Below are 20,037 nucleotides of genomic sequence, written 5' to 3' on the forward strand. Positions count from 1 at the left end.
ATCACGTTTATACCTAAATCGTTTATCATTAGCCAAATCTCTATTTATTTCTGCATGCATTGTTTATATGAACGAATTCCTTATCCTACAATATATATATTTTTTTTATAGCTCACACACACGAAATTCTCAACCTGTACCATAAACGCTTATTTCTCGATTTTCAAAATTTACGAAATGCTACTTATCAACCTAGTTGGTTTAATAAATCCATTGCCCATGAAATTTTGTATTCAACGTAACTATTGAAAAAGGCTCATCTTATGTCCTTAAACTAGAGATTCTCTATTTTCAATTGGGAATCAAACCAACTTTTCACGCACACCTACAAAATATTAACCAATGCTATTCGATCAGTTACTAAAATTTCTTTCAAAATCAGTAAAATGTTTTATTAAAGACGCTTTTTCAACAAATCACTAAGATCGTGTAACACCCCAATCCCGCTAGGGCTGACGTGTCACTCTTACAGATATCAAAACCAAAAACCATTCCATGGCATTAAATGAAAGATCCTAATTACATTTATTATATTACTGAAATAAAGAATCTTGACTAGAAACTTCCTAACGCTCTTCACTGAAATCCCAGATCATCCCTATTACCTGTAAAAGAAATAGGAAAAACACAAAAAGAAAAATACGGATGAGCCAAAAATTGCTCAGTAGCGGAGAGATCAACAGTACAAGTAAAGTCATTTCAGCGGAAAGAAAAACATAATAGAACTAAGACTGAACTGAAACGATTACTGACACAAGTACAGAAAACAGATGCAGAAGAAGGACTAATACGCTAACCGATATAAACTTTAACGAAAACTGATACGGAACAAAAGTCAGCCATACACATAACTGATATTGAACCCAACACAAAACCATTGTAGAGACTGGTACGTAGCTGACCACGATGACTAAAATCTTTTATCTTGTATAACGAACTTATTGAAAACCTTGTTTAAATAATCTAGTATCTGTATAACCAGAAAAGTTTGTAACCTATTATTCGTAGTTTGTAAATGAAACGTTTAAACAATTCCAAGAAATAATAACTATCAAATATTTTAAACAACGTTTAATAATGCTATTATTTTTAAAACAAGATACTTGGCAAAAGTATTTTCTTTCATTGAGCGTTTGAATGTTATTAAAATAATATAGTTTATCACATTTCGTAGCAAATCAACATTAGACAGAAAGAACTAATTTCCTAACTTTGAAAAAGTTATAACTTAGAAAATCATAAATGTCATAAACTGGATTTCAAATGAAATACATATAAAAGTTTCGAAAACTGACATGGGAAGACAATACATAATCAAAACCAAATACGTAAGCCTAAACATTTAAATACCACTAAAAATCTTATAACCTTTAAAAAAAATTGTCGAACTATTATCTTTAAATAAATGTTTAGATTCAAATCTATCTTTATTAATTAATCAAATTTCATAAATTATTATTTAATTAAAATAACTTTATAAGTTATTATTTAATTAAAATAACTATTTGTATAGCTTTGGAGATTTATATTTAATAACCAAAATAATCTAGATAACTTGAGTTTAAAAGTAGAATGATTTACGAAATTTCTTAAACCGATAAGAAAAATGGACACGGAGCAAAGATAGATCCAACGACAAATATCGACAGACACCGAATCCAATACCGAATACAGATATTTTCGGACACAAACTAAACGTATAACACGAAATCTAAATCCAAACTGAGACTGATACTGATCGAGACAAATCTGATACAAACCGGTACAGATACTAAGTCAAAACAGACATAGCTAATACATAACAGAATCAGATACTGAACACAATCAGAAGCATAATTAACCAAATACACGATCGGAAACAAAACCGAATGCGTACAAATATATCAGACATATCAGAACAGATACTTAGCATATTCACATACAGAAACATATACTGACTTACACGACAACTATATATCAACAAAATAAGTCGTGTAACACCGAAGCACCCAAAGCCAAAAACAGAAACAGACTGGTACACAGCTAGCTAGTCCATGCACCTATGAGATGGTGAATGTGGCGTTCACCCCTTATTCCATCTCCAGACAAACAAACTCAAACTCAGAGCTAAGATCGATCTATACGCCTCTAGTGGCCAAGGTGCTACACAAGCACAAGCTAGAGACGCCGTGAACTTTGATTACGCACTGTCACGATAAGTGCCATGCCGTTGACGCCCAAACGACAAGCCAGACATGCTTGAGTGACAGAGTACAAATACTAAGGCCTTATAAATAATTTACAGGCAACTGAAGATAATACTAACAGGAACATGCGACCATGATACAAGTCTGAGGTATGGCATGCTACAACACACTAATAAACAAACAAACAAATACAAACCGACTCATATAAGGTATCACATATCAAACGAATGTTGGTATCGAATCATAAATTAACACTTTTAAGACAGAGACAAAAATCCGTACTACAAAGTAACGGACATAGAAAATACTATGATAGAAAGACCAAAGAATCCGTACCAACGAGTAACGAAAAATTAAAGTATACTACGATAAAAGAAAAACAGAATCCGTACCAACGGGTAACAAAAAAAAAAGTATACTACGATGCAAAAAAAACGGAATCCGTACCTTAATTTAGCCAGACAAACATAAAAGCAAAGACAAATCAAGATGTCCATAACAAATGCGTGAACCTACACTTTAGTTATATTGAATTAGATTCATCGTACTTAGATTAAAATGCCCAGTCCTTTGGTTGACTAATGTACCGGCGACTGCGGTTCGATACCTTTGAACATCGATTTATGATTTGAAAATATTACACATGAATGTATGATTAGTATTAAGCACACACCGGTTTCCAACATCCAAGATTATATGGATTTCATTAGTTATTGATTTAATCACTTAAAAGAATGCCATATATATATAATTAGAAACCGTTTTAATAAAAATGGGTATATTGATTCTTTTTCTTTACAGAAGGGTAACGATTGAATATCCATTCATGAATGATATGCAACATTTCCTGAGAGTTACTCAATTAACATATACACACCTGTATATGGTGAATATTAATTTTGACACTTAACAATTTTTTTTTTATTCTTTTTTTTTTTTTTTGCAAAGACGTCACATAAAAAAAAACACACATATGTATTCTAATTTGGTCAATATATTCTAAATCCATTAAAGAGATTATTATATGAAAAGAAGTTATCATATAATATTTTAAAAAAACTAGCAACCACACTCAACGGCCGTTTTCTCCGATCCACGCCGATGCCGGAAATCATGTTCTTAAACAAGCATTAGGTTCTATAATTAATTACCTCAAACAGTCGAAAGAACGGAATAGATCAAGGGTGGCGCTCGTGAATCGTAACAGTACGGTGGTGGATCGAATCGTGAATCCGACGACGAAACTGATAGAAGCTGTAATGGCGTGAAAGGCGGTGAGCGGATCTGAATAGTGAGGTAGTGGTCCCGGGAGAGTAGTGTGGTGGATGTGCTCCGATTAACAGTAGTCACGAACATACACATTGTTTCCGAACTTGGAGACCGAAGAAGTTGGTGGCGGGTGGTAGTTATTTGCGGCTGTATGAGTGGCAGCGTATGGTGGTGTTTTGGGTTGAGTTTAGGGTCGCCGGATAAGTGTCGGTAAAATATGGAATCTCAGCGAACAATAGAAGGGAGACAAGAGGAGTTCGTGTTCATTAGGTTTTGGTGTGGGTCACCTTTTACATGCTCAAAACTAACGCGGTTAATTGAACGATTATCGGTTTCCTTTCATACCAAACACCTTCCATATTTGAGTGATATAATTTCCTTTATAGCCATTTTCAATTTTAAGGCTTAATAAATCTTATTACCAAATCCCGTTTCAACATTCAACATATAACTACTTCAATTTCTTTTTAAATAACCACAAACTTCAAGAATTGTTTAATATAGTTAAGGTATACGTTCACATAAATCTTATAATTTTAATCTTTTTCATAATATATAGCAACTATTATTATATACCTATTTAATTATTAGTGTATATTTATATAGTTATATAAATATAAAAATTTCAGTTAATTTGTGGTTAAGATTTGATCATTTTTACGAGGTGCCTAAAATACAACACAATAATACGATATTTATATCTTTAAAGGGTACTAAAGTCGTTTAAAAACCGATATAATAAATTGGTATTTATTACTTTAGGGTTTTCTAATTTTTTGGGTATTACAGATCGTATACCAAAATCCTTTTTCATAAGAATCAACGTTGTCACAAAAATCTCTAAACTTCGAATTTCTTCTTTATTTAAAGATCATTTTAAAACAATGCAAACTTATTTACTTCTAGAACCTTTCCAACCATTAGTCAATACATCAATTTAAATTAAAACGTGTGGGAAAGGAAACTTCGTAAGAACCAACCATCTTCAACGAATGTAAATCTTTTTAAAACAAGAGTAGCATTTCCTTTCTTTCACAAAGTATAACACGCATAACCAATAAATATTTTATGCTCTCTTTACATTTATGAACTAGATTCTATATTTCATGTCAACTCAATCTATTTTGATTTTAATTAAACGTCACGCTTTGCTCAAAACAACTATATATGTATATCATTTTATGTGCTTAGGTTTATATCTCGTGACAATTACACTTATACCCTCATTTTTACCTTCATACTCAAAACTTCTTGGCCTTTCTTTTCATGTTTAAATTTGTATATTACGATTCATATCATAAACAAAATCATTACGTATTACACTCATATCCATATTCGTATTTCTACATCTTATGTCTACACCTATATTTATATTTACACATTTATGTTAATTTTCATAATCATATCTATATCCATACGTTTTATATTATACTCGTGTTCCCAAATTATACATTTACACTACACTTATATCCAAGTTTATGTTCGTACTAATACAATTATACTTACACTCACATTTATACAATTACGTCTACACTAATATTCATATTCATGCTTATACTCATACATCCTACTTATACCTATACCTGTACAACTATGCCTAAACCTATCTTCACTCTCATATATATTTTATCCATACTAAATCAATTATGACTACACTTATATTCATAGTGATAATCGCGCTTATACAACTTATGGTATACTCGTACTCATATATATAATCTCATTTATACGATTTACATTTGGGCCCACGTCCACTCATTTTTGTACTCACAATTAAACCCGCTTTTTCACACATTGTGCTTGTGCTCGTACTCTTGTCATACGTTTTGGTGTTTATGCTCACATGCGTACTCATATTTAAACTTGTACTATGCTCGTGACTTATCCCTACTTAAAATTTATACTTTCGCACCTATACGTGAGCGAAACCGAAGGGATTCACTTACGTTGGTCTTATACTATTTGGAACACAAACGTACTTATATGCTACATTCCTATACACTCGCAATCTTATTTTCAAAATTTATGCATACCTTGATTCATACGCAACTAGTACAAGATATGCGGATCATGCGACGATTGGTATAATCGCGGGTGCACACGAGATTATAGTAATGGCCATATGAGAACCATAGAGTGTACTACTGTGTATGGTAAGGCACAGAACGAAACATTGCACGAAATATGAAACAAATGCAACGTGGTCAAAATGTGGTGGATACGCCGCTGGTACTTCCTATATATAAGTGTTTTCACCATGTTACCAAAATTTCATAAAGCGTGCTATGAGAAATTCAGTGTTTTACAGACCATTTAGACCTGTTATAACCTTAGACAACTCACAAACACATTATATCCGATTATCCATGACAAGACTTCATCTTTAACACGCTACTTTCGTCTATCTAATGCTTATATCATTCTTATGCATGTATCCGTTTATTAAGAATCAATCGTCCACTTCTATACTTCTAGTATTCTCCATTATTTTTGTCTTTTATACGAACCTCATTGGCAATCAAGTCGGTTTAACCGTCTTCCTATTCTTATTTCTTATATAGACATACTTAGTAGACAATTATCACTTTATTCAAAGTTCTAGGCCTTGTCGTCTCCAAAACTTCATACCTTTCAAAACGTTTCAAATTCTCAAGGCCTCATTTCTTAATAATCACCTTATTGCCAAAACCTTTCAAGCCTACGTCTTCCTAAATTTCGGGACGAAATTTCCTAAAGGAGGGGAGACTGTAACGCCCTGCGTTTTCATAATTTCCCTATTTAGAAACCATTGCTTGAAATTCTATTTTTGGAAACCTTGTATTCTTGTGGTCGTTCCTTTCTTTGTAATCATTATCAAATCGAGACTTGGATCATTAATGAAGCTTGTATTTTGTTACATTTATGTTATACGCATTCTATGTATGCTCGTATGTTCGACTTCGTGAATCAATCGATGTTTAATCGTTATTCTTGGAAACTATGTGTGAAACTTGTAATTAAACTAAACTTATGCATTGAACGTATTTTGAACGAGAATGACACTTGATTTGATACTTATACGCTTGATTATACTTGGTTTATACTCCTCATACTTAATTATGTCTTAAACTATGCCTTTGTGGCAAATACGGCCCTTAAATTACCTTAAAAGCATCAAATACACAACTCCAGGGGCCAAATTGTAAATTTTGAAACTTATTCCAAATAAACAAGCCCGCGCGGCCCGCGTGGACTTACCCTGAAACCTCAAGCGGGCCGCCTGGACCTCATATCTGCAGAAAATATGGACAGTCGCGACCAGGTTCATTTTTGAGCGGGATTCTTTGGTTTAAACCGAGTTTTGGCCATTGTTAACCCCTCTAATCAACCCTAATCACCTCCCTATAAGTACCCAAGGTCCTCCAAGCACTTGGACACTTTCATCACTCTCTAATCTCACCAAAACACTCTCAAATTCAAGCAAGAATCTGCATTTTCGGACAGATTCATACTCTTGCACAAAACTTGGCATAACTTGCTCATTTCTTGATGAAATCACTTGATTCTTCTTCCTACTTGCTTGGTTAATCATGGAGTTTGATTCCTTGACTTCTCCTTGGAGAAATCAGACCTGGAAATGCTCCGAAATTGACCAAAAACTCTCTGTTTTGTTACATATTTGTTTAAACTTCATCCAACTTGTGTTTAACACATCTCATACCAATGTCCTAATGCTTACAACCTCTCTTATGGTTGGTTAGGCTTAAAATCATGGTTGAGACACTTAAATCAGAGGTTAAAACCTCACAAACTTTCTGTTTTAATTAGGGTTTTACCCACAAGTAGTGTACAAGTATGAAACTTGTTGAATGTGTGATGGTTGGACTAGCTTGGGCTATCCTTCATAGAAATCCACTCACTACTTGATGTTTTTCCATAGATTAGTTGTTGTTATTACCTTAATATTTGTATGTTCATGACCCTCCTTGTTGTTTATAACAACAAGTGTAGTGGTGAACAATAGAGGTGCCTAAATGGGAGCTTGTTCTTCCTACCTCATGTATGAACTCTATGTCACAAAGAGGTGCCTAAATGGAGACATTAATCTCCTACCTCATGCTTGAATTATATGACTTGTAATCTATATATTATCTAAGTTATCCTATATATAAATACCTAAGTAACTAAACTTAATGATAACTAAATAGTTACTTGTTATGAATATGTTACATCACCTATGACCATGCTCTTGTTACGACTCTAATGGACCTTTGAATCCATGAAATCATACCAACTCTTTTGAGTTTTAATAGTGTCAAGAACAAGGGTTATGTGTACGAGATGATTATTTTCACCTATGTTATTTTCTCTACATGTTAAACTCCAAATTTATAATCTTCCGTTACGCCAAACTCACACACCTACGTTTCCTTGTGTAGAAGGACTAGGTGCTCCAACTTAATCCATCCACCAAACTCGCTCGCGGGATTTCAAGTGGGAAAGCTCGCAACCACCGTGAGTATACTCGAACCATTTTTACTTTTAAACACTTTGGGTGCAACATGTATTCTATATTAAACGCACGTGACACTTGAAACTTATTTGAAACATGCTCTATCCTTTTAAACATGAAACATGAAACTTGTGAAACTTGAGACTATTTTGTGCTTGTGAACGTTTAATCCTTGTGTGTAGTTCCGCCTTAACAATGGTAGCGCTATAGGGGTAATGCACCTCCCCGTTAGTCTTGGGGGTATTGTTAGGAGGAGACATATTAACCTCCCGTGAAACTTTGGGTTAGGTACTTTAACGCATTGGAAACTTGGGCTATCACTTGGACTGCGTAAACTAGCATGGTTGAAACTATTTTAATATGTTCATGTTGGATACGAGTTTTTATTCTATTATGCTATGTAAACAAACTTGTATACTCGCTCTTTGCTTTTGCATTGAAACTCTATTTTAATACATGTTGCAGGTTGATTATTGAAGTATGGATGATTGATGAAACAAGTTTAGGGTGGACTAGATACACACCTAAATTTATCTAACTTTTTTTGTTATGTTATTTGTTGAAACAATGTTGTTATTTCCTTTTGAATTTGTATGACATTTAGTTTTGAAATGAAATTTGAATTTAATTAAATATTGTCACATAGTGTTATGACGTCTCTAGCAATCTTTACACACTTCGTCTCATCCCGATGTTTCCGCCATCGGTTGGGGTGTGACACTTCTGCCTCTTTAAAAAACAAAGGTGTTGCACTCGAGGTAAAACAGTAATCTCCGGTTCGTAAGAGGAAAATGGAGTCTTTACAGATCCGTTCTTCTGATTCTCTTCCGATGCCGAAATTGAAGAAGGGTAGAAAAGGTTCTTCGTATTCGGGCAGTGATGTGATGGTGGAGCTAGACGAGCACCTTACCGGTGGTAAGTTCTCGAGGGAGGAGGCCGCATTGGCGCGATCCAAGCCTACACCTGTCTTTTCCGGCGGCTTTCTTCCGGTTAATGAGACAGAGAATATGGACGTAGAGAATCCGGAGGTTACAAGTAAAACAGATGGAAAAACTCCTGGGGAACACAAGGTGGTAACTTTTTCAGGTACGACTTTGGGTTCATCCTTGGGTCCGGACTGTTTTGTTGGTGAGGAGGAAGATCAAGTGTCCTCTCTTCCTCCCTCTTGGTTCGGACCTAGGTTGATGTCATTCTTTCGATATGCAGATGTGTTTTCAGATGACATGGAGATCGATCCCGCAACGGCTGAGGAGAAATTTGTTCCGGATTGGGATATTCGGAATAAAGATTCTGTGATGGAGGAGCTGGTTGCGAGAACTCTTCTTTTTAATATCAACACTCCAATTGATCATGCTAGAAGCCGGAAGATGAATAGCCAGGATCTGGGCGCAACGGTTTTGACTAATCAGGCTCAATCGAACATTTTTGTGACGGAGTTGTACCGGCGGTGGATGGAAGCGGAGTCGGTGAGGGAGAACTTAGAGAAGGAAACCCGGTCTCTGAAACGCAAAATCCAAAGAACTCCAGAGGCGGAGAAGAAGATTGCTCAGCTCACTTTAGATCCCAAACTCATCAGGAAAAAGTCAAGTCCCTGATGATTTAGAACCAATCGTCCCAAGCGGCGGCTGCTTCCGCATCCGAGGAAAGGGATCGGATAACTACGGAGTTAAAGAACTTTTCTGAGTCCCTGCAAAAGAAAGATGAGGAGCATAAGTCGGTCCTGGCGAAGATGGAAGAATCCTTTAATAATGCTCGCTTAGCTTATGCAAACATGATGGCCGGTACGTGCCACTTTGATTACAATTTCTTTTTGCATTATTATTTCTAACACTTTCTATAGAGCGGGACGTGCTAAAAACAGGAGAAGCCGACCTTCCAAGATAAAGGAGGCCCTTTTCTTCGCAAATAGTGGGTCTCCGGAGGAATAGGGTGGACATGCCCGGCTCATTGGGGCATGCACCTTGGTAGTTTCTTGATTTGTTTAAACTGTAACTTTTAGAAGGTGGACATATCCGGTAATTTGGGGTATGCACCTTGTTTTGATGTGTAATGGTGTTCTTACCATTCCTGACAATTATCCTTTTGACGTGTAAATGTTTTTTGTGACTTCCGGCTATATTAATCCGGTTATTATTGATGTAACCACTTGATCGTGCATGCGTCCATGCTTTTTGCGTTCACATTTTTTAATTTTTAGAACGTTCTTTATTTAAAAGGTGCGGATCCAATTTTCAATATTCTCTTAGGATAATTTTCTAAGTGAAGGAAATACGAACGAGGCCAGTTCGTCCTTGCCTTTTAGGGTTAACCCCCTGATTCGGCCGGTGATTTTTTATGAGTTGCAACTTCATGACAAATCTATATCATTTTATGTACTTTATCCGGAGTTATACTTCTCCGCAGTGTTGTAAAAGTCGCTAGGCGGTCCCTAGTCGGCCGACTGGGGAGTTGGGAGTAATCGGAGTACTCGGAGAGTACTCGGGGAGTACGCGGACATGGTAAATATAAATAAAATTAATTGTTATATATTATTTATGTGTTAAAATAAGCATAATTCATGTCAACTGGGTATAATTTAAAATGAAACATGTTTAAAGTTCAAATATTCTGAATACAAGTCCGACTAGTCTGAGTACAAGGCCGAGTAGTCCGAGTACAAGGCCGAGTAGGCCGATTTTGACCGAGTTTGACCGATTAGAAGTCAACAAACCACGTTGACCGCCTAGACCGACTAGGCCGACTAGGTTCCGACTAGGCCGACTAGGTTCCGACTAGGCCGACTAGGCTCCGACTAGGCCGACTAGGCGCCGACTAGGACCGAGTACTCCCGAGGCCGACTAGTTGAGACCGCCTAGGAGGAAGTCGCCAAGGTGGAGGTCCGAGGACCGAGTACTCGCCGAGTACTCGGCCGAGGAATCCGACTTTTGCAACACTGCTTCTCCGGTTAACTCATGGTAAAAACATTTGAAATAGTCTGCGGGTAAAACCCTCAGCAGTTCTTGGGATTAAATAAACGATGCGGGAAAAACCATCCGCTTTACAAGGAATTAAAAATGACGGAGCTCGTAACCTCCGTTTTACAAACTTATTTTGAAACATAAAGTTTTTCAAAGAAACATTTCTTAAGGTGCACTCCATTCCACGTGCGAGGAATGGAGGTTCCGTCTATTTTGCTAAGAGTGTATGCACCATCTTTTCCTGCAGTCTTGATCTGGTAAGGGCCTTCCCACTTCGGAGCCATTTTTCCGGTCCCCTCGGCCAAGCTCGCCTCGTTGCTCCGCATGACATAATCCCCGACTTTGAACCGGACCTCCTTTATCTTAGAGTTGTAATGTTTTTCCAACTCTTTTTTGTATTTTGCTTCTCGGATAGCCGTGAGTTCTCTTCTTTCTTCGACCAGGTCAAGGTTCAGACGAAGTTCTTGTCCATTTTCTTCTTGGCTTAGCTGCACGCGAGGGGTGGGTATCCCTACTTCGGCAGGAATGACTGCTTCCGTACCATACGTCAGGCTAAACGGAGTTTCTCTGGTGCTTGTCTTCGGCATCGTCCGGTGAGCCCAAGGGACGTACGGTAGCTCATCCGCCCAAGAGACGCCCTCTTTACCCAGGCGCTTTTTGATGCCTTCCACAATGCTGCGGTTGGCTCTTTCTACCTGCGGTTGGCTCTTAGACTCTTCTTGTAATTTAACGTTATCGGACTCACCTTTTTCGTTGTTTAACTCATGTGTCAGTTTTTCACTTTCTTGTTCTTCCATTTTTACATTTTCAACTATCTCTACGTTATTATTACAATTTAATTCTTCTCTTGCGCGGGACTCCTCTTCCCTTGCGCGAGATTCTTTCATGTAACGTTCGATAGTTTTAATGTGTTCTAATATCCTATTGGTCACTTCGGTGAGAGAAAAAGAATTTGGATCCTCAAAGCTTGAATCCGGTTGTTCGATCCTTGGCTCCTCATAGTACTCATATGAAGTAGATGGTTCACCCCATTGTTCTTCATTGTAAGTATATGATGGGTAAGGGTCGAATCTTTGTTCTTCATAGTACTCATATGAGGTGGGTTGTTCACGCCATGGTTCCTCATAATAAGAGTATGAAGGTGGTGGCTCATATCTCGAGTCTTCAAAGTATGAGTATGAAGGCTCATACCTTGGTTCATCAAAATATGAGTATGAGGGAGGAGGTTCATACCTTTGGTCTTCATAGGATGTGTATGAAGTTGATGGCTCGTACCTGGGCTCCTCATAATGGTTGTATGAATTGGATGGTTGATATGAGTTATTATATTGAACCGAGCGTGTGTTACGACAATTAGTGCAATAATTACCCCTATAATCATCCTCATCATAGGTGTAGTTGTAACCTCCTGAGTATTGATCCATAAGAATCACTCAACAGACCACAACTGAGTTTCGGGACCAGAAAACAAAAACAAAGATGGAAACAGAAGCTGGACACGGCCCCGTGTTGGGTGAACACGGCCCCGTGTTCAGGGTCTGTATCTGGGCGTTTTTATTAAAGTTACTGGTCACGTTGGACACGGGGGCGTGTTCAGTGGACACGGCCCCGTGTTCAGACTCTGTATCTGGGTATCTAACTAAAAATATGCAGCACGGGGGCGTGTTCAGCGAGCACGGCCCTGTGTTCAGGCTACTGTAAATGCAAACTAAACTAAAATGCAGAAAAATGTGCGCGCGTTTTAAAAAAACTGATTAGGCCGTCGATTTTAAGCTTTCTTAAAATCCTTGTGTCCCCGGCAACGGCGCCAAAAACTTGATGTGTGTTGGTGTGTATATAATTTAGATATATAATTAAGCCCTTTTTACACCTTTAGCCAAGTTTTAAATTTATAAAACACGATATTCACTAACACTAAACACACATATGGGCAAGTGCACCCATCGTGGACGTAGTATAGTGTTGGTAAGATACTGAGGTCGTCCAAGGACACAAGAGCTTTTAGTACCGGTTTAACCTCAACGTCTAATCAAATCAAAAAGTTAGAAAAAATGTTTTTAAACTAAGAAAATAAAAACTAACTAAATGCTGAAAAATAAAAATAAAATAAAAACAGATAGACAAGATGAATCACTTGGATCCGACTCGTGTATTAGTATAACCTTTGATTATTTTCGCACTTTTGCACTTGTTTAAGAGATTATCTTAGTTATTGTAGTAGGCCCCTCTTTTGAAGGCGACGTTACCCTCAACCCAGTAGTTTGAGTCAGCAAGGATACAATCTTAAAGGGTTGGATTATTGGAAGATAATGAATTAAGTTATTAATGCAAATTGTGGTAGGCCCCGCTTTTGGCGGTGACGTTACCCTCGGCTAAGTAGTCTGAGTCAGCAGGGATACAGTCCTAAATAGCCGGGTTATAGTATTAATAGTAGTTAACTTATGAGGGGGTCAAAGAGTTTGGATCCCCGCCATCCAATACCTATGGGCATTGAAGGAGATCCTACTAAATTTGACCCAGGTCCCTTGCAGGACCTCTAAACGCTGAACAAGGGCAAGACCCTTACCAAACCGTTCCCTTAACCCCCGACCAGGTAGCCAACATACCTCCATATAGACCGTGGAGATATGAATGGTGAAAATCTTTTATTTTATATAGACAGTAAAATAATGCCAAGACACCACGGACAAACGATAAGGAAAGATCACCTTCAACATAAGCAACTAGTTATTAAAGTCATTAATACAAAACCAAATAAAAAGTGCAAAAGATTAAAAATAAAAAGTATTATACTAAACACTTGTCTTCACCAAGTGATGTAAGAGACTTAGGCAAACATGGTCTTGATTGTCAAGAACTCTTACTATCAATCTTGGATCCCGAGACGACTCACACACTCTACGATGGACAATGGATGATGGTGGTGGATGATGGTGTTATGGTGGTGGTGGGTGGTGGATGAAGTGTGAGAGAGGTGGTGTGCCAAGGGATGAGTTGGAATGAAACCAAGCACTCCTATTTATAGGCTGAACAGAACGCTGGGCACGGCCCCGTGTCCGCTGGACACGCCCCCGTGCCCGTCTGACACTCTCTCTCTTCATTAATTGTAATTCGCAATTACAATTAATGCGTCTGCTGTACTTTCGCCACGCCCCCGTGCTCATTGGACACGGCCCCGTGGTGGGCAATAGAAGCTTCTACAGGTTTGTCTTTTCTGCTGCTTCTTGGGCACGGCCCCGTGCTGGCTGAGCACGGGGCGTGTTCAGGCTTCTGTTTTCTCTTCTTTGCTTGGGAGGATGCCGTTGAGGGTTCGGGCAGGCTACTTTTTTTCCTTTTCTTGTATTTATGTTAGAATTAGCTGTCTTTTTGCTTCTTTTGTGAATTTGAGCTCATTTCATCCTGAAAATACAAAAGGAAGACAAAAACACTCTTTTTCCAACATTAGTACTTAAAAAGGGTTAGTTTTATGCCTTATTTGATGTAATTTATATGTTGCATTTTACACACATCACCCGGCCAGAAATATCCGGCATTCATAGCCTTGGCTACGACCATCCTTGGTCCGGAGTGGATGCCGCATATCACCCCAGTGGATTTCTCTTATGACGTAACTAGCTTCTTCCGGAGTTAGACATTTGAGGAGTGGACCTAGGAAGGTCTTTCGGTAAAGTTGCCCATCATGAACCTGATACTGCAACGCTTTCACCTTCAGCTTCCGGGCCTGTGCTTTTTCTTCCAGTAGTTTTCCATCTTTCAGATATTCCAAGATCGGAGTTATCCATGATCTTTCTTTCACGGAGATTGACATCACGGATGCTTGATGGATGGCCGGAGCTTGCAAAGTTTCAACTAGCACTTCTTTTGATAGGTGACAGAATGTTACGAAGGCGAGTTTGCTTAAAGCATCGGCTTTCTTGTTTTTCCTCCGCGGTATATGAACTACTTTGCAGGAGTCGAACGTGGAGATCAGACTGTTGACTTGGCTCAAATACCGGATCATATTTTCTTCCCGTGCTTCGTATTCTTGATTAACCTGGTTGGCAACGAGTAACGAGTCGACATGGGCCAGTACGGAGGTTGCACCAGCTTTGGCCGCGGTTTGGAGTCCTGCGAGGAGGGATTCATACTCCGCTTCATTGTTCGAAGTTTTAAACTCGAAACGTAGGGCATAAGTGTACTCTATCCCTTCCGGGTCTATCAGTATCAAACCGGCCCCTGACCCTTCCTTGCTGGAAGCTCCGTCTGTATACAAGTTCCATATTTTTGGAAGAGCTGATTTTTCTTTGACATTTTCTCCGACCGGTACTTCTGCAAGAAAGTCCGCCACAGCTTGACCTTTTACCGGTCCTCTGGTTCAGTAGGTGATATCGAAGGCGCTAAGCTCGATTGCCCATTTGGTGAGACGCCCGGAGACCTCTGGCTTTCTGAGAATCTGTTGGATCTGAAGATCGGTTTGTACTTCTATATTGAAAGCCTGAAAATACCTTCGGAGGCGTCTGGATGCATGAACCAAAGCAAGTGCCAGTTTCTCTATTACCGGGTACCGAGTTTTGTAATCTTTCAGGATGCGGCTCACGTAGTAAACTGGTATTTGTGCTTGATCTCGGTGTACCACAAGTACTGCACTTATAGCGAAATGTGAAGCGGAGAGATAAACAGTGACGGTTTCTCCAGTGATTGGCGCGGTCAAAATGGGTAGAGACCCAAGACAAATTTTTAGTTCTTGGAACGCCGAATCGGCTTCCGGTGTCCATTCTATCTGACCCTTTCCAGTTCGCTTTTTCAATACGTTCATGAACGGTATCGTGCGATCGGCCGCTTTTGAAATGAAGCGATGGAGAGCTACCAACTTTCCGTTAAGTGATTGAATTTCCTTGACCGTTTTAGGAGGTTGCATGGAGATCACCGTCTGATTTTTTCTGGGTGTGCCTGGATTCCGGATTGCGTTATCCATACACCCAGAAACTTTCCTTCCTCTAGACCGAAGGAACATTTTTTGGGATTAAGCTTGAGATTGATACTCCGAAGCCTGGTGAAGGTTTCGAGTATGTCGTCGATCATGTTATCTTCGGCTTGACTCTTGATGACCAGATCATCCACATAGATCTCCAAGTTCCTTCCGATATGACCCTTAAAAGCTTTATCCATCAACCTCTGGTACGTTGCTCCGGCGTTTTTTAATTCGAACGACATTTTGGTATAACAGAAAAGGCCTTCATTTGTGACGAACGCTGTTTTGTCTTCGTCTTCCAGAGCCATCTGTATCTGGTGGTAACCCTTATATGCGTCCAAGAAGCATTTAAGACGGAAGCTGGAAAGGGAATCAATCTTTAGATCGATCTCCGGCAAAGGGTAGCAATCCTTCGGGCATGCATTGTTTAGATCAGAAAAATCGACACACATTCTCCAGGTTTTGTCTTTCTTGGTTACCATTACCGGATTAGAGACCCATATTTGATACCGTACTTCCCTGATAATACCGGCATTAAGCAGCTTCCGTACATCCTCGGAGATGGCTTTGTTACGTGCCAGAGCCATGTTTCTTTTCCTTTGAGTGACCGGTTTTGCTGAATGGGATACTTTCAATTTGTGTTCGGCCAAACATCGGGGAACTCCAACCATGTCGGAGGTTTGCCATGCAAATACATCAAGTGAACTGGACAGGAGTTTCCACAATCGTTTTTTGGTACGTTCTGGGAGGTGAGCCCCAATGGCAACTTTCTGTTCTGGAAAATGTGGATGTATGGCCCATTCTTCTGTCAGGAGGGATGGAGGTTGTACATTACCCTCACTCTGTCGTACTTCAGCTACGTGCATTGTTGACTCGGAGTCTAGGGTCGCCACTCCCGCTTCGGTGGGAAACTTTAACGACCCATGAATGGTGGAGCTGATGATACCGAAAGCGCACATTCTTGGTCTCCCTAATATGACGTTATGGATAGACCTTGCTCCCACCACTAGGTACGTTAGATTGACAGTTCGGACCAACCTTCCAGTTCCCAAAGTTGTTGGTAAGGTAATTTGCCCAATCGGCTGTACCACTTCACTAGAAAAGCTTACTAACGGCATGGAGACTTGTATTAACTTTGCTTTCGTCTGCGGAGCCAGCTGCTGGAAACACTGTTGGTACGTGATCTCAGTGGCACTTCCGCTGTCAACGTAGATTCTTCGGACCTTGTGGCCCGCTATTACTGCAGATACTATAATTGGTCCGTCTTTAATTTCTCCGGAGGTTATTGGTGGGAAAGCAATTGGCTGTTGCATCCAAGCGGCCATATGTTGATTGGACCGCTTAATGCCTTGGTTATTTACTTTCCTGATCATGCAAATTGCTGGTTGATTGTTCGGATTATCTGCCGTATTCCCTACGGATTTTCCTTCTTTAACTTCCTTTACCAGATGTGACAATTTACCGGACCGCACTGCTTTCTCTATTTCTTGTTTTAGAGACCAGCAATCGTCTGTGTTGTGGCCCCGCGCATGATGGAATTCACAATATTTCTTGGAGTTCTTGTCGCCTGGATTTCAGAGTTTTGGTGGGGCTAGGAAGTTCGCTCCTTCGGCACTGAGAATTTCACTCGGAGTTTTAGAAAGATCCGATAGGTTATAAAACCTTGACCCGGAGCTTCTTCCTCGTTGAGGCCTATCATTTCTGTTGTAAGGGTGCGATTGCCCCTACTTCCGGACGGAGTTTTATCAAACACGGAACCGCCATTTCTCTTCCAGGAGGACATCTTGTGCTCTGACTCTAGAGCCGGATTGCATGCGTTTTTCCCTCGGGCGAATGCTCTGGCTCTCTCCATAAGCACTTCCATTGTTTTAGGGAGGTTTTCATGTAACTTTTCAACCAACTGGTTGTTCCGGACCCCGTGGCAAAACCCGGAAATTCACAACTGGTCCACTACTCCGCTGATCTGCATGCTTTCTCGGTTGAACCGATCGATGAAGCTATCTAGAGATTCCCCATCCTTTCTTCGGATGTTATGTACTTCAGTGATTTCTTTGGAGTAGTGCCTTTGTTGGCTGAAGTTCTAGAGAAATAACCTTCGGAACTCTTCAAAGTCATTAATTTCCCCTTCATTCAAAGCATCAAACCATACCCGAGCAGCGCCGGTTAGTGTTTGTGCGAACATGAAACACCATGCCGGCATTGGCCACTGCTCTACTCGTGCTGCCCCATCGAAATCAAACATGTGATCGTCCGGATCGGTGGTACCGTCGTATTTTTTTTTACTGTGGTTGGCATTTTTAGCTTCGGAGGAAGCTTAGCGTGTGTGATACGAGCACTGAACTTGGACTTAGCAGTCATGGAGACCGGATGATACGGCTTAGTGAGTTCCGGATCAGGAGCTACTTCCATTTGCATTTCATTTCGTATTGCCATTGCTGGAGATGGTCCTGAAGATCCCTGCACGTACCCATTATAAGTTTCCGAAGTAACTACTGTGGAGAAAGTAGGTGGAGTATAAATTGTAGGACCCATAGTCCTTACCGGTGTTTCCTCATGGAAAAGCCTGGTTCGTAAACCGAGGATCTCTTCGTCTCTGGCCTGCTGTGCTTTTAGTCTTCGTAAGAGACTTGCATTTTTAGATAAAAACTCCGCATCAAATTCTGATGCTTGGGAGGTGGGAATCAATATGAATGGCAAGGTTTTTCCTGGTCCCGAGCTCAAAGGAGCTGAAACTGTGGAAGTAATGCTTGCCGGAGCTGTAGTTTGCGTACTAACAGCTATGGATCCCGAATTCATAGAACTCGAGGCCGCCATAGATCAGTTCGTTGCTCAAGAAATTCACTAAGGTGAAGGACTGTGAGCTTGTGAAATCGGATGGCACCAATTGAAGAACCAAAGAATCGAGCTTAGGCCGGAGCCTGTAATCGAGGGTTTGGATCTTGTAGGAGAGCTAGGGAAAAGTTCCTGCAAAACAGAAAACTGTTAGGCTCGCCGCAGATATGGGAGGGCCCCTCTGCGACCACCCTCCGGCGTGAGGATAAGTATTGGAAGAGAGAGAAAGTAGAGAGAGAAAATAGGGATGGAGATTCAGAAAATCGTACTTGGCGTTGTACTTTGATGAGGTATTTATAGTGGTCAACTGAGATGACGTCATTCGTCCAGACGCACTTGAACGGCGGTTCATCTTCGGAACTATGCAGAGGACGGACGTTCCTTGTGATGTTCGTTCAGTTAAGGGGGCGGACATCCTGAGACGTTCGTCCCTGATGGGTCATGTCCGGCCTCGGATATATATCTTCAAAGATTAAGCTATACAATCTTAAAAAGTCTTAAAAACCCATGACTTGAAATGATCTAATAAAAATTGTTATTTAAGACTAGCCCCACAAAGCCTTGAAAATACTAAAAAAACAAGTCCGTAAACGATCCAATCATAACATACCATTTAAGATTATATAAAAATATAAAATCTTAACAAAAGGTTGGAAACCCGTATAACAAGAAATGGTCTAACAAGTGATACCGTTCGAGACTAGCCTACAAATATACAAAAACCCATATGACATGAAATGATCTAATTAAGAAATACCATTCAAGATTAGCGTAATTCATGAAAGGTCCAAAAACAGTATGATCAGAGACAGTCCCCAATCGAGAAATACGGTTTAAAATTAGCCTACAAAAATTCAAAAACTCATGACATATGACCCGAGATGATCTTGTTAAAAATGCCATTTTATATTAGAGGTCCACAGAAAAACCAGTTTAGGCTCGATGACCCGGCCCTAACCTGGGAGTTTGTGGCAATTTGACCCTTTGAGATTGTTTTTTTTTTTTTTTTTGAGAATTGGTTCCAACCCAAACTAGTTTGAGCCCGCCTAAAAAACCGTTTTAAATGCTAAACCGGTCTTGAACCCGATTTAAATTTGTTTGGATGGGTTAGGGTTTTCAATAGGGATGATATTTTTTTACCGAAATACCGGTACCGTACCGCTATCATACCGGTACCGTACCAATGCCGTACCGTACCGATGCCGTACCGTACCGTACCGATCATAAACGGTACGGGTATCGGTAATAGATTTTTCGAAATTCGGTATCGGTAAAAAACGGTATCGGTAGCGGTATTTTTCGGTAAATACCGGTATTAATACCGAATTTAATAATGACCTTATGTATTTT

General features: G+C 39.6%; 1 protein-coding gene across 1 annotated transcript; it reads right to left on the reverse strand.

The window, feature by feature from the left end:
- Positions 1-14,412: 14,412 nt before the first annotated feature.
- On the reverse strand, positions 14,413-15,801 carry LOC110934115. Its single transcript, XM_022177305.1, has 2 exons — positions 15,389-15,801; positions 14,413-15,253 (listed from the first exon to the last, which is right to left on the reverse strand). Exons 1-2 carry the CDS (start codon positions 15,799-15,801, stop codon positions 14,413-14,415), a joined length of 1,254 nt encoding a protein of 417 aa, XP_022032997.1.
- Between the last annotated feature and the right edge of the window lie 4,236 nt (positions 15,802-20,037).

This window comes from Helianthus annuus, chromosome 16, assembly GCF_002127325.2.
Source record: "Helianthus annuus cultivar XRQ/B chromosome 16, HanXRQr2.0-SUNRISE, whole genome shotgun sequence".
Taxonomy (NCBI): Eukaryota; Viridiplantae; Streptophyta; class Magnoliopsida; order Asterales; family Asteraceae; genus Helianthus; species Helianthus annuus.

Coding starts and splice junctions, on each gene's coding strand:
- LOC110934115 (XM_022177305.1), bottom strand. CDS start 15,801: ATGCAACCTCCTAAAACGGTCAAGGAAATTCAATCACTTAACGGAAAG. Junction 15,254..15,388: donor GCATCCAGACGCCTCCGAAG/GTATTTTCAGGC, acceptor CTACTGAACCAG/AGGACCGGTAAAAGGTCAAG.